The sequence below is a fragment of the Arxiozyma heterogenica genome, assembly GCF_036370985.1.
Source record: "Arxiozyma heterogenica strain weizmannii chromosome Unknown scaffold_18, whole genome shotgun sequence".
In the NCBI taxonomy this organism is placed as follows: Eukaryota; Fungi; Ascomycota; class Saccharomycetes; order Saccharomycetales; family Saccharomycetaceae; genus Arxiozyma; species Arxiozyma heterogenica.
Window position 1 is genome coordinate 132,251 of NW_027042671.1, and position 18,754 is coordinate 151,004.

General features: G+C 29.8%; 7 protein-coding genes across 7 annotated transcripts; 4 read left to right on the top strand and 3 right to left on the bottom strand.

Moving 5' to 3' along the window:
* Nucleotides 1–1,745: 1,745 nt before the first annotated feature.
* RKI1 (ribose-5-phosphate isomerase RKI1) lies at nt 1,746–2,519 on the top strand (the record flags this gene model as incomplete). The annotated part of the gene is made up of 1 exon (XM_064858502.1): nt 1,746–2,519. One exon carries the CDS (start codon nt 1,746–1,748, stop codon nt 2,517–2,519), a length of 774 nt encoding a protein of 257 aa, XP_064714325.1.
* Nucleotides 2,520–4,692: 2,173 nt separating this feature from the next.
* ARF3 (Arf family GTPase ARF3) lies at nt 4,693–5,238 on the bottom strand (the record flags this gene model as incomplete). Its single annotated transcript, XM_064858503.1, has 1 exon — nt 4,693–5,238. The coding sequence occupies one exon, from the start codon at nt 5,236–5,238 to the stop codon at nt 4,693–4,695; it is 546 nt and encodes a 181-aa protein (XP_064714326.1).
* Nucleotides 5,239–5,867: 629 nt separating this feature from the next.
* On the top strand, nt 5,868–9,065 carry CMR2 (Cmr2p; the record flags this gene model as incomplete). The annotated part of the gene is made up of 1 exon (XM_064858504.1): nt 5,868–9,065. The coding sequence occupies one exon, from the start codon at nt 5,868–5,870 to the stop codon at nt 9,063–9,065; it is 3,198 nt and encodes a 1,065-aa protein (XP_064714327.1).
* Nucleotides 9,066–9,740: 675 nt separating this feature from the next.
* Nucleotides 9,741–10,925, top strand: PWA37_001891 (uncharacterized protein; the record flags this gene model as incomplete). The annotated part of the gene is made up of 1 exon (XM_064858505.1): nt 9,741–10,925. The coding sequence occupies one exon, from the start codon at nt 9,741–9,743 to the stop codon at nt 10,923–10,925; it is 1,185 nt and encodes a 394-aa protein (XP_064714328.1).
* Nucleotides 10,926–11,221: 296 nt separating this feature from the next.
* ECM3 (putative ATPase ECM3) lies at nt 11,222–13,282 on the bottom strand (the record flags this gene model as incomplete). The annotated part of the gene is made up of 1 exon (XM_064858506.1): nt 11,222–13,282. One exon carries the CDS (start codon nt 13,280–13,282, stop codon nt 11,222–11,224), a length of 2,061 nt encoding a protein of 686 aa, XP_064714329.1.
* A 1,315-nt stretch (nt 13,283–14,597) lies between these two features.
* TRS85 (Trs85p) lies at nt 14,598–16,715 on the top strand (the record flags this gene model as incomplete). The annotated part of the gene is made up of 1 exon (XM_064858507.1): nt 14,598–16,715. The coding sequence occupies one exon, from the start codon at nt 14,598–14,600 to the stop codon at nt 16,713–16,715; it is 2,118 nt and encodes a 705-aa protein (XP_064714330.1).
* A 130-nt stretch (nt 16,716–16,845) lies between these two features.
* On the bottom strand, nt 16,846–18,594 carry PWA37_001894 (putative phosphotransferase; the record flags this gene model as incomplete). The annotated part of the gene is made up of 1 exon (XM_064858508.1): nt 16,846–18,594. One exon carries the CDS (start codon nt 18,592–18,594, stop codon nt 16,846–16,848), a length of 1,749 nt encoding a protein of 582 aa, XP_064714331.1.
* Between the last annotated feature and the right edge of the window lie 160 nt (nt 18,595–18,754).

An 18,754-nucleotide genomic window follows, 5' to 3' on the forward strand; every position in this document is an offset into this window, starting at 1 on the left:
GAAGAGAAATGGAGGGGAGATAAGATATGAGATTGAAGTTAAATTAGGTGGAGAGTAAGAAAAGCAAGACATGGATTCTCATCTGTTCTTGAGGGGAATCTACATGGCGCACATTTCCAGGAGATTCTTTCAGGGTAAACGCACATTTATTTGCATTTTGACAATTTGAAATGATTTCCGAATACAAAAATTGCATAAAATTCAAACATACTATTATATACCTTTTCATAGGTGTACGGATGTAAGCAAATAAAACGGTCACATTTTTTTAAATGGTTGTTGTGTTTTTTTTTTCTTTTCGTTTTCGGAAAGAGTTGAAAGACGGAAGAACAGAAAAACAAAAATTTCAATTTCGTAAAGCCGTGGATTGAATATTAATTACAGAAACTTACAATAGATTCCTCCCCATTATCATTAATTTAATCAGTTTGTTGATTCGATAAGACTTTTGGCTACAATGACAATTCATATGAAAATTTTCTAACAACAGGAAAAATAATAGAAGTAAAATAATAGAAGTAAAAAAATAAAGAAAATAATAAAAGAAAAAAAAAAAGAAAGTGGTATTCATATTAGAATCTGAAAACCACATCACTATTAACGGTGCTCTACAGTAAATTGTTATATGTCTAGTTGGTTTTTTTTTTTTTGATTGAACCCTAGCAAGATTAGTCTGAACAGAAAGTAATGTAAACGGAATAGTTCAAAGAGGTTTTCTCCAAACCCTAACTCCAATCAAGTATGGTAGTTGGGGAAACCCAGTATAAATTGTTTTCCGTTTAACCTTTTTTGTGTCATTGTTATGCATACATTCTTTTTCTATTTTCTTTTTTTTTCTTTAATAATTTTTTTTTGGGCCTTAAAATTTTTCAAAAGGCCACCACTTTTCCAATTTTAGTCCATCATACTAGAGTTCGTTAATTTTTATCTTTTTATTTTGTTTTAATTAGCGGAATACATCAATACAAGAAAACAAAAGTTTTATTGATTCTTGGAGTCATCAAAACAATAATCAAGAAAGAAAATGTAGCCACTTGATTCTTAAATTTGTATGGTTTTAATTGATTTATTGTGATGAACGCACATCGCTTTGTATAATATTATTAAAATCTGGTTATTCTAGTTCTTGGTAATATTATTTTTTTTTTCTTTTCATTGGAAGATATATTGATATGAGATGAGTTTAGCTATTTATCTTTGCAGAAATACATACATATATATATGTATGTATATGTATATGTGTATGTTCTAGTATAAACAGTTATGTCTGTGCGTGTATACTCACTCATCTTTTTCACATAATATGTATGCATTATCACTTGTGATCAAGCTTAAAATATATCTACTTGTTTAGATTCTTCAGAAAATTTCCTTGTAATGTTTGTTAACCATGAATTGCTCATTTTCTTAGAGCTATCATTACAAATTTCAGACATAAAAAACAATAGATTTGTAATTTTTTTTTTGATTTTAAAAAACTGCTAACTTAAGGTGTGTATATAAAATTAATTGAAAGCTCATCGCAAGATATAAGAAGATATTATCGATTGATTCAAACAAGTTCTCATTGGTATACTCATCTAAGTCACAACTGAGTTTGATTAGCATAGTTTAAGTTTATATTCCATTAATAGATTTTAACGCTGTCTAATTGTTAAGTTATTCACACAAAGAATAAAAAAGAATAAAAACAATCAAATAAATCAACATCACTATATATATATATATATATCTGTGCATAAACAATGTCTCCAATTCCTGCTATCAAAGATTTACCTCATCTAGATGATCCATTGGAAGATTCCAAAAGAATTGCGGCATACAGAGCAGTAGATGAAAACCTAGATGTTGAAGTTCACAAAATTATCGGTATTGGTAGTGGTAGCACAGTAATTTATGTTGCAGAAAGACTAGGTCAATATTTACAAGATGAAAGATTCAGCCAATTTGTCTCCAAGTTCATCTGTATCCCAACGGGGTTCCAATCAAGAAATTTAATCTTAGAGAATGGGTTACAGTTAGGTTGTATCGAACAACACCCAGTTATTGATATAGCGTTTGATGGTGCAGATGAAGTAGACGTCAATTTACAACTAATAAAAGGTGGTGGCGCATGTTTGTTCCAAGAAAAATTGGTTAGCACAAGTTCAAAAGTTTTTATTGTAGTAGCAGATTATAGAAAGAAATCATCACAATATTTAGGTTCCAATTGGAAAAAGGGTGTTCCTGTTGAAGTGGTCCCATCTGCTTATGTTCGTGTTTGTCATGACTTAAAGAATTTGTTAGGTGCTAAACAAGTTGTAGTAAGACAAGGTGGTAGTGCTAAGGCTGGTCCTGTTGTTACAGATAATAACAATTTTATACTTGATGCAGATTTTGGAGAGATTCAAGATCCTAAGATGTTGCACGAAAATATAAAGTCTTTAGTTGGTGTTGTGGAAACGGGTTTGTTTATTGACAATGCTGAAAAGGCTTATTTCGGTAATGCGGATGGTTCTGTAGAAGTCGTAACAAACTAAAAAATTATTTGAGTGGATATATAGATAAATAAATATTTAACTTTGTATACTTGTGCTATCTTAAGTTTCGTAGGACGATCTGCTTTAAATGTTACTCCACTATTTGTTACAATATATTTTTTCAGAGTAAAAATGATAGAATTGTTAAATATTGATAAGATTCTTTTGTATTTTTCTATATATATATATATATATGTATATATATAATGTAAAAAAATAAATGATTATTTACAAATAGTCAAAAGAAATTGACAAGTGATTATCATAGTAGTTGGTTATTATAATTCCCATTTTGGGACTGACAATAGAATTATTTTATATTAACTGATAATCGCATGTGTTGTTAGCATCAACTGTCAAATTATGTTGTGTTTAGTAATACTTATTAGTGCGCCTTCTAGTTTATATTAGCACAATTCCATCAGATTATTCTGAGGATAATAATTAAATTCCATTATTAATAATTCAATTCATTTATGTGGTATTATTCCATTTTATTTCCTGTTTGGGTTACTTACCATTTGTTGTTTATTATAAGTTGTAGTATCCTTTTTATAATTTGTTTTTGTTGTATTCACTAATAAAACTCTTTAACGTTTTGGTTAAAAAATTTTAATTTTCTTAAAATATAAGGCTTATCCAAATTCATAGACTAAAATATAGATAATAATTGTACATATACAAATACAAGTTGTAAAGTTAATAATGTTATTTAATAAAATAATTACATTTTCCTTGTTGATCAGGTTATACTAATAACTCTTGAATAAAACTCAATATAAATAATACAAAGGTATCTTTTATAAGTTTCTTAATAATTTGTCGTCAACATTAGTCTAACAATCTTAAGCCTAGAGTTCTCAGCACTCTAAACCCTTCATCTTGACACTCAACAGTGCCCAGAAAAAACATATTTTTAATTTGAGTTTTTTTCAAAATACTCTAAAAAGTAATAACTCTACAGATTAACAAGCTGACCTATAAAAAATCTATATCCCAAAATTATACCTTCCATTATTTGATATTTTACATTCTGATCGATAAAGAATATTAGAATACGTTTTTCTATCGTCTCGATGTGTATCTTTATAAACTGCATTGAAAATATCAATAATACAATTATTAAAATATGAAGAAAAAATAAAAATACAAGATATATTATAAACATTTAATCCAACTGGAAATTCAACGCATAATTTTACCCATTTATTTTTTCTTTACTCTTAACAAAGGTTCCACAATTAATTTCGTTTTATTATTCACAACTATATGTTTATTAAAAATATTTTAATAAATATGAATTGTGTATTAATAGATTTTTAATTAAGAAAATACGTCACTATTTTAAAAAAAATACCTATCATTCCATGCTAGTACAGTAGCCATTCATTTTATTTCTAACTTTTATTGGTAGTTTTTTCACTTTTTATACTGTATGAAACATACATTTGCTACTTATGTATATGCATATCTTATTAAATAATGTCATATAATAATGTACAATAATAAAAAAAAGACCAAAATTTGCAAAATGATATTACATTCTAAATTAAACTTTACAAAATATTTTATGGAAACTTATAATAGTCTGTTTATAAACATATAAGCTAAAAAAAATTTTAAGAATTATTTTGGCTGTTTCTTTTTAGATAATCTATATTAATTAGGTAGGTCTAGTTTTCTCTCATATTTTTTTCTTGACAATAAAAATACTTGAAGATGAAATAAGTAACATCAATATAAGTATTTGTATAAAAACTAAGAATCAACTCCAAAAACAACATATACTACCTACAATGTTTAACATTATAAAGAACAGACAGCAAAACAAGAAAACGTTTCATTATATACATACATATAATCTATAATTATACTTTAAAATTAATATATACTTTTTTATTCTTTCAAAAAAGATATATTTTGGATTTACTAAACAATGAACCTTATATATTGACACTTTTTATATGATCTGGAAGCATCAAAAAAATGACTAAATAAATCAAACGTATGTGATTCATCAATATCTATTCTGTATAAAAAAAGTACATTACCATGTATTAAATCAATACTGATGCATATATTAATTTATTATTACTTTCTATACTATCTTTATTTAAATAAGATGAAATACGAATAATCTTATAACTAAATTAAATGAAATAACATTAAGGTATTACTTCTTAGCAGTATTGTTTGAAATCCATGAAAGTCCTTCCATTAAACCTTTTCCTGTCAATGCATTACTTCCGATAACACACCATAATTGATTCTTTAAATTAGTTTCCAATTGTAAGAAGTCTGATACATCTTGGGGTTTCATTGCATTTTTCAAATCTTGTTTATTGGCAAGAACTAATAATACAACATTTTCCATTTCTTTTTCGCTGATTATACTATATAACTCTTCTTTAGCCTCCTTCATCCTATCATGGTCACTAGAATCAATAACAAAAATCAAAGCCGTTGTAGCAGGGAAATAATGTCTCCATAATGGTCGTAATCTCTCTTGGCCACCTACATCCCACATGTTAAATTTCACATTTTTATAAGCCACAGTTTCGACATTAAACCCAACTGTTGGAGCTGATGTTTTAATTTTATCTAATTTTAATTTATACAATATTGTAGTTTTACCTGCATTATCTAACCCCAACATTAGTATTTTCATTTCTCGTGAACCAAATAGTTTACCTAACACTCTGGATATCGAATTACCCATTTTCCTTATCCTATTTTATCCTATTTATATTTTATTCTTCCTTTTTTTCTTACTATTGTTATCTATGGAATTTACGAAAATGTTTATTCTTTATTTCTTCACCAAACTAATCAAATGTAGAGAACAGTATTATTCAATTGAACTTATTCGTATTCTTCTTGAACGACAACTATATGTGTTAACTGTAACTCGCAGAAGTTTGTAGCTTTTACTATGTGCCTCTTCTTCACCTTACGTTAATTTAGTTTAATTTAATGAAAATTTCCTCGAAGGGAAAACAAATCGAAAATAAAATTTATTTTTGATTTCATATATTCTGAAAAAATGGTCAAAAGAGGTGACAGCTAATTAAAAACAAGACATTAAGGTCAAGTGATGAGCCTATCTTAAAAACCAGTGATAACATTTTTGTCGTTGTATTCTCAATTTAATATAGCTTACTACACTTTACTATATTGCAAAAATCTATGTGAAATTTTTTAATCTTCTTTATTAATGTTATGGAAGATATTACTGAAGTTTACCAACTTTGTTGAAATACCCAGTAAAACATACTTTTATTAACTTATTATTGAATAATCCTAATCTGCATATAAATAAACTGACAGAAAAATAATCTAAGCATAAGGATGAATCTAGATTTTACGATACCTCCCTCCTTACCTATACATATACAAGAGAAATTAAATTCTTTGATTCAAGACTATAAAGATGAAAACCTAACTATTAAAGGATACGAGACTAAGAGAAAACGCCTTCTGGAACCATACATACATGATCTCAAAACAACCGTCCCTAGCAAAACACCAACTAATATAGACAGAAAACACACAGTACATATCACAGGTCGTAACCAAAGTCTCTCTTCTACCTTATTGGAAAGAACTATAACTCCCTCTACACCAATAAATTCCTCGAATAATTTAACATCAATAGATAATTTTTCTATATTATCGATTACAAGGTCCCGATATAATTATTATAACAGCATCGACACACCACAATCTATGTATAATGTAGCTACAAATTCATCTATTTTTAATACACCAGGTAGACCAAAAGTATCACATAGACATGCTTCATCTATACAATTGTCTTTACCAAGTCACGATATCACAGATGATAAAAACAACTATCTTCCTATGATACCATTATTACCAAGGAATGTGAAACAGCCAATATCATCTAAAGGTAAATCATTTAATTTTGATAACCAATTACCTTTTTCCTTATTACCTATATTAAAAGGTAGATCTCAATTTAACGAAGGACAGACAGCTATTATATCTTTAAATGTAAAAGGTAAAGAAACTTATATCACATGGGATAAATTGTATTTAAGAGCAGAAAAAGTAGCTCACGAATTGAAAAAGACAAAATTGTACAGAATGGATAAATTATTACTTTGGTATAATAAAGAAGAAGTTATTGAATTTACAGTTGCATTACTTGGTTGCTTTATTGCAGGGATGGTAGCTGTTCCCATTTCTTTTGAAACTTATTCCTTACAAGAAATAGTGGAAATCATTAGGCAAACTAATTGTAAGCATATCCTAATATCAAACGAATGTTATAGACAACTAGATAATTTACATTCACCAACTCATAACACAACTATCAAGATAAGTAGAAATGACATGTTCAAGAACATCTCATTTTTAAAAACCGATGATCTAGGTACATATTCAAAAGCCAAAAAACAACCTTCAACATTTGATATATCTACTATTGCATATATAGAATTTACCAGAACACCATTAGGAAGATTATCTGGTGTAGTTATGAAGCATAATATCTTAATGGATCAATTTGATTCATTGGCTGAAATTTTAGATTCTAAAAAAATGCCTTATTGGAAAAAGAGCCATATATGGAAACCATATGATAAGAGAATACCAGTGACATTAGCTACTAAAGAGAAAACAGCAAGATTTACTGTTCTAAATAGTTTGGATCCCACTAGATCAACTGGATTAGTACTTGGTGTTTTGTTTAATGTTTTTACTGGGAATTTATTAATATCTGTGGATGAGAAACTTCTTCAAAAACATGCAGGCTACGAAACATTGATAGACAAATATAGAGCCGATATTTTATTAAATGATCAATTGCAACTTAAACAAAATGTAATCAATTATTTGGAGAATCCAATCCCAATGCCTGAACGAAAAAAACATAAAATGGATTTCAGTTGTGTTAAAGTATGTTTGACTTCTTGTAATACGATCGATACAGAGGTAACTGATATGGTTATTAATAAATGGTTGAAAAACTTAGGTTGTACAGATGCTGTTCTTTGTTACTCCCCAATATTAACATTAATTGATTTTGGTGGAATATTTATTTCAACAAAAGATCAACTCGGGGGTTTAGAAAATTTCCCAATACATAACTCCTCTCTAAAATTACAAGATGATATTTATGTCAATAAAGATAAGCTCAAAGTCAATACTATAGAAGCTAATATCACAGCAATGATAAATTCTTCACAGACATTTAAAGATTATATTAGACTACAATCATTTGGTTATCCTATTCCAGGCACCACGCTCTGTGTTGTAAATCCTGATGATGCCACTCTAGTTCCTGAGTTATGTGTTGGCGAGATTTGGTTATCTTCAAAAAATTTAGTAAACGAATTTTATCAAATGGATAAAGTAAATGATTTTGTATTTAGGGCAAAATTAAATTACGCCAAAATGTTTTCCTTTATTAATGATGGACCTCAAGTTAATGACAACACTTCTGTAGATAGACTAGAAACTATCTATAACATATGTCCGCCTAATACTCAATTTTTAAGAACCAAATTAATGGGTTTTATCCACAATGGCAAAATCTATGTTCTTTCTTTGATAGAAGATATGTTTCTTCAAAACAAGTTGATTAGACTTCCAAATTGGTCTCATACATCTGATATATCAAGAACTTGCAAATCTTCTTTTTACACATCAACGAATAACAGTATTTCAAACATTAATGCCTCAAAACATAGTTCCATTTCAGATGGATCCAACTTTGAAGGTTCAGAGACTAACTGGACAACATCATACAAAGGAAAACGTATTGTTGAAACTCATTACCTACAACAAATTACGGAAACACTAGTTAGAACAGTAAATACAGTCTCTGATGTAAGTGCCTTTGAATTGAATAGGTACAAAGACGAACACTTCTTAGTACTAATAGTTGAAAGTTCTTTGGCAAAAAATTCAAATGTTAGTTTACTAAACAGTGAACAAAATTTTTTAATTAAGACAAATAGCCAAAAGGAATCATTTGAAAGAAAAATGAATGAGTTAACGGATCAAATCTATCGTATTCTTTGGATATTTCACAAAATTCAACCAATGTGCATCTTAGTAGTACCACAAAAGTCATTACCAAGACGTTATTGCTCTTTGGAATTAGCTAATAGTACAGTCGAGAGAAAATTTATTAATGGGGAGCTTAATTCAAAATATGTCAAATTTCAATTTGATAATATCATTCTTGACTTTATCCCACATTCTAGTTATTATAATGAAAGCATATTTTCAGAACATTTGTCAAAATTAAGAAGGTTATATATTGAGAGGAAGAACATTATTGAACAAAAAAAGACTAATGGACTAACCAAATGGCAAACTTCTGGTATAGATTATAGAGAAACATCTTATGATTCAAGAAACCCGCAGTTAAAACTGTCTGACTATAAATCGATAACAGAGATTTTAGAATGGAGGGTACGCACAACCCCAAATGAGTCTGCGTTTAGTGACGGTGGCAATACAGCCTCTTCAGGCAATTATAACAATGAAAATAATATTCAAAAAAATATTTCCTAGAAAATTTTTGACTTAATAATTGCTGCCTTCATTAAAAAAATTGTTGGCTCTAAGACCCCTTTATCAGCAGGTGATCATGTTATTATTATGTGCGATAATTCTGTTGAATACGTTGCAATGGTAATGGCATGCTTCTATTGTCACTTGGTAATCATTCCGTTGAAACCTATTTCTGAAAAAAGGGCAGAAAGTGATATCACGTTTTTATGCTCAATCATTGAAGGATACAAGGTGAAAAGGTTATTTATTGATGGTAAGCTTCATGCTATGCTTAGTAATAATAGTATTATTTCTAAACTCTACAAGCATTACAAATACTTATTTCCAAAAGTCACTGTTTTTTCCAAATTAAAAAAAAAGAATGGTGTACATAGTGAAAGTTTTGAAAGTATATTAAAGCAAAAATACAGCTATAAAGCTGGAACAAATGTTAACACGATACCAGCAGTTATTTGGGTTGATAACGATAAAGATATAACAAAGAATTTACATATTTTAATGAATCATGAATCATTATTAAACATTTGTAAAGTATTAAAAGAAACACTACAATTGAAAATAACAACCCCAATATTATCACTAGATTCCTATACTAGTGGTCTTGGGTTTATTTTGAGTTGTTTTATTGGAATATATGTTGGGACTTCAACCAACTTGTTTAGTTTAAACAGTGTCATGAATGATCCGAAGGATTTCTTAATGGCAATTCAAAATACAGGTTTCTCTGATCTGTATTTAAAAATTGATACCTTTCACAAAATACTTCATAAAACATCAAATCTTTTAAGTAATGAAGTTCATTCTAATAAATCAAAACATGTTGTTAAAAGTGGTTCGCCAAATTTGAGGCCTGATTTATTCAGAAATGTTGAAAATATCCTGATTTCATTTATTGGGAGACCGAGCTTCAATTTTATTGAAAATCTACTAGCAACCTACAATAATGTACCGATATCTTCAAACCAAATTAACTTTGTTTACCAACATCATTTCAACCCAATCATCTCGTTGAGATCATACTTAGATATTCCACCAATCGATGTTTATCTTGATCCTGTTTCCTTACGTGAGGGTATTATAAAAGAGATTGACCCTACATCATCAAAAGTTTATAACGCATTGAGGTTACAAGATTCTGGTGTTGTTCCTGTTTGTACAGACGTTGCCATTGTGAACCCAGAAACCTTAATGCCTTGTGTCGAAGGAGAAATAGGTGAAATTTGGTGTTGCTCAGAAGCCAATGTGTTTGACTATTCAATTTTTAACTCCAAAAAAAAATCTAAGAAAGATTCTTTTATAACTGAGCAGTTCCAGAGTAAATTTAACAAAGAATATGAAAATGGATTAACTTACCTCAGAACTGGTGATCTTGGTTTTATCAGAAATATTCAAAGAATCAACAGTGAGGGTGATCTAATCAGTTTGAATTTATTGTATGTACTAGGTAGCATCAGTGAGACCATTGAAATACTGGGATTAACACATTTTGTGTTTGACTTAGAAAAAACAATCAAATCTACAAATAATGCTATTCGTAACTGTTTAATTGCTAAAGCTGGAGGATTATTAGTTTGCCTAGTTCAAACAAATTCAGAAATGACTGAGAAATATGGTAACTTGACAGCTTTGATGGTATCTGAACTAATGAACAACCATGGTGTAATTCTTGACTTAGTTTCCTTTGTTAGTCTCAATGCATCTATCATATTAAAAAAATATGATATGTGGAGTTTAAACAGGTTATTTATTATAAAAGATTGGTTTAATGGTGATATTAAAATCGACGCTCAATTCGCTATCAATTATGGTGAAAATATTTCAATGTATCTATTATCTGAATTTGATAAAGATACACAATAAATACACCTGTTTTAGCTGAAACAAATTGTGCCTTTATTCCAATTCTTTATCTTATTACATTTTCTTATATTAAATTATTTATATGAATATCATATAGTTGAAGACTTTCTCTATATATCAATTGTAAAACTAAATGTCTAGTATAAACCCTCATAATGCAATATACAAAAAAAAATAAAAAAAGAATTAATTATTAAAACTTTTCTTTTTTCATCTCTCTGAAGATATGTTATAGAATATCTTATTGAATTGAATTTTTTTCTTAATATCATTATAGTAGTAAATGCATGGCAAATCTATAATTTCATTTGAACTTTCAAGAAATATGAAACTAAAAATGGTAAACTAACCACCATCAGTGGATATTGTAACATTAAAAAGAATGAAACACATTCCATTTGAATTGGATTTGTAGTATCCACTGGTGTATATGATGCAGTGAAATAAATCAAAGTAGTCATTGTGGGTAGATTCCAGGTAATCGCTATAACAAAAAGAAGCATTTTATCATCTGTCCAGTTAAGCCATCCTGCTTTTACTAAACGGTCACACCACAAAACACCAAAGATTGGCATGACACATTGTCTCAAAATGACTAATAAGCATGCTGATTTCCAAAAACCCGGGTATAGAGTCCCGATTTTCAACCGACCTAAAGTGGCACCTAACAAAAGCAAACCAAATGGCACTGATGCCGCACCCACATAACTGGTGTAATCCATCAAGAAACTTAATGCAGGTTGTTCATCTGGTGCTTGTCTAATATGAGGAGTAGTTGGTGTAGTGACAAACAATGCTTTAACCCATGGAATAAATGCAATAATCAAAGCAATAATAACTGCCATAGAACATGGTCTTAAACAGTTTTTCATGAAAAATACAATTAATGAAACCAATGGAAATTTTCTTAGCCATTTAGGTAGGGAAGAACCTGATTCTTCTATATCTTTTTTACTGACCGTAGCATCTGATGTCAACATTTTAGTCAAATTGGATGATTTAATTCTTTCCAATGTAGATTGATGAGAGAATGACGAATGAATACTAGATGCATCAGATACCAATGAAGATCTTCTAGGTCTACCAAATTGATCAACATTAGAATATTCACGAATAATATCTTGCATTGTTTGTGGCGGTAAGTCACGACTTTCAATAGATCTCAAAGATACAACACGATCCAGGTTGTTTATAGTATTTTCATAGGATTGATAACCTGTGGCGATATTTCTATTTCTGTTCTGCTTATGAAAACGTTGATGATGAAAGTTCCTATTTCTTCTATTTTCTGGTCCTTTCGAGGTTAATGCAATAGGTTGGGATCGAGTTCTGTCAATATTATCTCTAACATCATAAGTTGTTGAATATTCGTCACTATCAATAGAACTATGAGTACATATAGAAGATGCAGGTAAGGATTCTGTAGTCAAAAGAGAATTTTGTATTGATACTTGATCATGTAAAGATGTATTTTCATTGTTACTGTCATTTTCGTTTAATCTGTTTCTATTACTGCCATTATTATTATTATCAGTAGCATCCTGCTTCTCATTTCTACGATATGGTTGTGGGATTGCCTGCATTTCGTTGTCATCCAGTGAAGATTCTAAAGATTCACTATTTTGAAGCGAGTCAGACGCAGAATTTGAATTTCTTTGCCTCAATACATTATTTTCCTTTTCTGAATTGTCGCTCTCAATACTATTCCCGTTCTTTTCATCTGATATCGAGTCTGATAAAGAACTATGTTGGTTCAACGAATCGTCCTGATTACTATCATTATTATTATCATCATTATCATCATTTGAATATTCATCCTCATGGACTGCATTCTCCTCATCATTATATTTAAAATCATTTTCAATTAGTCTAAACCCACCTAAATTAAAGACACAAATCAAAAACATGGCCAAGAAGATAATAACATTAGCAACCCCTTTATTACCTTCTTGTGGAGTAAAAATAAAACCTTGGTCCATGGTTTGAATGTAAGCAATTGGTAAATCACTAATATTTGGAAACATCCCACCTGCTAAAATCCCACCGGACCATTGTTTTGGTACAGGCATAACTTTTCTAATTACCCAAGCAAAAAACAAACCTGTGGCAAAGATTAATACGGAACTCAAACATATAATCCCCACGTTTTTAATATCATTATCTTCAATATTGGCCACAATTTTATTAAATGAAAGACATGGCAAAAGAATTGTTAAGACGATATCACTAATTGTTCTTGTTGCTTCTGCAGTTAAAATATTCATTCGAGCCAGGAAAAACCCTGTCCCAATAATTAAATAAATTTTAATAATTGGCTTCACTGAAGCCCAAATGGCCTGACCTAATGTAATATGCATTGTTATAAAATCAATATGAAAGAAAACAAAATAAAGAAAGAAAAAAAAAACTAGTAATTAATAATGGTTTCTCAAAAAAAATATGTTCTTATCTATATCAGATCTTCTTTTTTTCTTTTTGTTGTTTTTTAATGGTTCTTTCAATTTTAGTAAAATATGTTTGAACTATGAATAAAAAAATCTACAATTATGAGTAGTAACGAATCTTAATATTTATATAGAACGAATAAGTATAGTGGCAATGTGAAAGCTCAATAATAGCAATAGAATTACTGCAAAAATGTTAAAATCACACAATAATACTTGATGATAAAAAAAGGCTACAAAGAAAAAATAAATAAAAAAAAGAGAAGTATTAATTGTATAGTAAGCAGACGTAATAATCTGGACACTGTTTATATCTATATGTGTATTTATATAATGCTATATTGGTTGTGCAAAAAGACAAAGTATGTTCTACGTACTTATCAGTATGTAAACAACAACACTTGAAACGCAGAAAAGTACAAAACTGACTCAAATAAATCTAATAATTAGTACAGCAGAAACACTGATATGAAATAATTAATCAGGAAGTTGATATTAATTTGATAGGTAGAGAAATAGATACATATCGTTGGATAAACATTATATATAAAGTTGTTAATAACAGAGAGCTCCCCAGGATAAGTGTATTTCCCTTCTTCTTTCTATTTCTTTCTTTGACAGATTAATGTATCGTTGCTGATTATACGAATAATAAATAAAAAAAATACTTAAACATTTGGAAAATCATTCTGTCATTTCTATTATTTTTTTCTCTTTTGTTTCCTTTGCCTAATTCAGTAATTAGAACAATAGGGAACAAATGTCTTTATATCCAGACACGTGGGATGACTACGAATTTCCGTGCGTGGGGATAAAAGAAGGGGTTGTTTAAAGAGTTTACAGAGTTTCCAGAGTGGTGTACTAAGCTCATTAGGGTTTATCTTATTTTTTACTTTTTGTTATCTTTTTTCCTTTTTGTGTTTTTTGTTTAACCAACTCTACAATGAATCACCAATATCGTATTTGATAAAGATAGTAGTGAATATTTGAGATTGATTAAGAAGGCATTGAATCAGTCAAATATCCAGCACCAGATTTAGATGCACTTTGTCTTTGACAAGGTCTATTTTTTGTTTTGATCTTTTTATTTATTTATTATTTATTTTTTCTTATCAATTAAATGAAATTACCCATTTAAAAAGTTCATACTGTTTTAGTATATTGATAAATTACTTATTTATTACTCTACCCTTATATCTTTAGTACATACATACACATAACTTCACCAATGTCATTCTCTTATGAAAATTATATGAATCTGATATGGCATTTAAACTATAGTAAAGAAACAGTACCGTCTGATATTGCCAAAAGAATAGTATCGCATGGAATTGCGCCTGTTATTACTGTTACATCAACAGCAGATCTAGATCGTCATATTCAAGACATATATGGGCTAGATTCTATGTATCATCTTCTAAGATTCTTTGGTGGCTGTGTATCTGATAGAGATCAAGCCAATGAAAAGGACACTATTCTGAAATCTTCTAATAACAATGATAATAACGATACTACTACTACCGCCACTAGTACATTTTTGAAAGTTCCTGAACAAAATATTCCTAACCAAAGTTCTACCGTCACTACTCCGGGCAATAGACGAAGAAGCAATTCTAACAGTCTGTTACAAAGAGATCATACTCAGTTACAATTTATAAGATTTTCAAAATCTTTACCTGATCTATTATCCTCACTGTCTTCACTAAGTTACGAGAATAAAGACACTGATGTCCCAAAAGGGACATCACTTAACTACAAGGAACAATTATTATCAGAGAACCATTCTTTAGAAATATTTTTACGAGATTATCTACATATCATAAATGAAAATACATTATGGAACACAGACCATCTTCTTCTAAGAAAATCTATTTATCATAATTTTTTCTCCCAAACTTTGTCATCAACCAAAGATTTATCCCCATTTGAATCCTTTAATCATCCTATTGTCTCATTGTTTGCACTAGATATATCAAAAGAACAGACATATGAAGATGCAAGAGAATTATTGACTACTTTTAAAAATTTGAACAAAATTATCGATAATTTCCCACCTTATCTTAATATTAACGACATTTTACCTATATTTCTGCTATGCTATGATGCAGATTCAACGGAACAAACAGAAACATGTCAAAGTTTGATTAAAAAATTTAAAAAACAGTTATTTGTAGAGAGTGTCATGTTACCTCTATGGAAAAATAATCACATCAATCAGGAGCAAGATGAAATGGTTCCATATAAATTCTTACATGAACCTGTAATGACCTCACTAGATGAAATTTTAATTTTATTAGCCAATCCAGGAGATTTGAATCGTAAATATAGATTACCATCCGCTATTATCAATGAAATTTACAATATGTTAGATATCCTAGTCTATGATCTTTTAATCCCATTTATGCAAAGAAAAATTTCGTATTGGAATGAAACAATAATGGCACCAAGAAAATCTATCTTTCATGGATCCAAATTTTTGAAAAGGTTCATTAATAAATCAAATCAACAGCAAATTCAAACATATAAGACACCTGAGGGAATTGACCATTTCTTAGCATCTTCAAATGAATTTTTGTTAAGAAAATTGGCGGATTGGTCCTTAATGATATCCGATTTTAAAACTGCCTATACAACATATGATTCTCTCTCAAATGATCTGGACAATTTCCCTTTATATTTGGCTTCCTGCTTAGAATGGTGCTCTGTGTCTTTACTGATGGGTGCACAAAGTATAGTAACAGTTAAAATGATCAAAAATGACATCACACCTTTAATTGAAAGAGCCGTAGAAATCTATAAAACTGACAATAGACCAATTTTAGAGACTAGATGCATGTTATTATGTACTGAACTATTCCTTTCACTAAGCGATTCTTGGACCTCCACTCCATATGCTATTCACTACCTTGAAACGATACTATCTGATGGTAAATTAAGTTCTTTAGCAAAGACACTTATATGGGAAAGGTTAAGTGATTGTTATGCATCAAGAATCGACCCACGAGTTAGGTGTAAAGTTGAAAATAACATTAATATCACTAGTACTAACAATGACTTAGTTTCTTTGTCACCTTCAAATGAGGATGGTAATACTCTTGATGATTACATCCTAAAAAGATACAGTATAGATATTTTGTCTAAAGGTTTTACTAGAAACAGAAAAGCTGCATTCTTCAGATTAATTGCAGCTAAAAAATGGGCAGAACAAGGATATTGGAGACAAGTACATTGGTGCTTAAAAGATATCCATCATATTTATGAGCATATCGGTTTATATGACAGACATGGGTTAATGTTAAAAAATTTACACGTAAAGCTACAAGAGAAAATGACACTCGAAATATGATATCGCTATGCTAATAATATCTCAACATGCGGCATATATTTCTATAAAATACTTATATATATACATATAAGATTTAAGTACAATAATCTTATAAAATCTTTTGCTTGGTGTTCGTGCAAGTTTTATTCATTTAATTACTCATTTGATATTTTTTAACTAGGTCCCTATATTTTCTTTGAGTTTTAATCATATCTAGATATATGTTGTATTTTACATTTAATAGCCCCTTTTCATAATCATTGGAGAGTTTCTCTACAGAATAAATTTTTCCCGCTGGTGTAGCTTTAGTCATAACATCCCACAAAATATGCTTATCAACATCCTTTCGATTTGAACTAAATATCTTATAAGCACACATACCTAAGATAGCTGAGCCATAAGCTACTGCAGAATTAGTTGACGAAGATTTGTTAATTGTCTTATGTTCTGGGATTATGATGTCCAATCCAGTACTCTCCATCATTAATCTAATTAACATATCATTATTTACTTGACTTCCTGATATATAAATTGCTTTAATACAATGGCCTGAATTAATCATTGTCTCAATAATATGTCTAGTTTGTAATGCGATAAATTCACAAGCTGCTAAATATAACAATGAAAGGGATTCTATCGATGTATCTAACGTTTGTCCGATGATAACGGCCCTCATTTCCATGTCTGCTAAAGGTGATCTATTTCCATGCAAATCACCGTACATAAATAAATCACTAGTCAAATCACTAACAGATTTGCAAGATTTCTCTTTTAATAATTTAATTAAAGTATTATTAAGGTAATCATACGGATTTTGGTTTGATTTTTGACATGCATCAATTAATTCCTTATATGAGGGGTGAGTAGTTAAGATATGATTTAATAAAGCACCTGTACAACTCTGTCCACCCTCGGTTACCCAAAAATCAGGCAATAATATGTCTTTATATGGTCCCCATACACCAGGAACCATTATTTGTCTATCAGCCATAATAATATGGCAGGTAGAGGTACCTGCTACCATAGCCAATCTCTCTGTCCTCTTGATATCACTATTTTTTTTAAAATTCAATGGAATTGATGCTACAGTACCAATCCAACCAGCATAGGCATCAATTATACCTGAACTGACGATGCATGACTCAGTTAAACCCATATCATCGGCGACAACTTTAGACAAACATCCCACTGGTTGACCTGCAGAAAGAAAAGAATCCTTCTTCTTTAAAGAACCACCAAGACTAAAAAAGTTGTCCTCAATCAACTCATTCAAACCAATTTTCTCCAAGAAATCTGTAGACCAACCATCAACGGAACCGTCTGATCCAGAAGGAAGCATACCTTGTTTACATACAGCAGAACATAGGGACCTTGTTTCTTTTCCTGTGGCTTTATAGGTTAAATAATCAGGTAAATCAAAAAATTTTGCATTTTTAATAGATCTGAATGCCTTTAACCACTTAATCTTTGGCAGTTCCATCTCCACAGACATTTTACCTCCAACATATTTCAAACATTTATCCTGAGTAGAATTAATGAAGTCGGTCTCCTTTCTAGCTCTATGGTCCATCCACATAATTATATTTTGATCGTTGTCTGAAAAATCAGGACCCACAGCTAGTGGTAAACCAGTGTCTTTATCAACGACTACTAATGAACATGTTGCATCAAATCCTATGCCCAAGATATCCTTAGGATCTATATTTGATTCTGTAATAGTGTTCCTGACACACTGGCAAACAGAATTCCAAATACTGGTCGACGATTGTGTTATATAACCAGGCTTCAATTCCTCTCTTGGAATCTCCAATTCATGTTGAGTTAAAATAAGATGATCATGAACAAGACAAGCTCTTACCGAACCTGTACCAACATCAACACCAATGTAATAGCCATCCATTTTTTAAATGTTTAATTTTTAAATACTTTATACTTTATATTTTATAACAATATATCTTAGATTAGACCTATTAAATCTCACAGTTCATTTGATGAAAACAATATAACAAAAAAAGAATAAAATAGATCTCAGTTGTAGATAATCACTTAATAGTGAATAC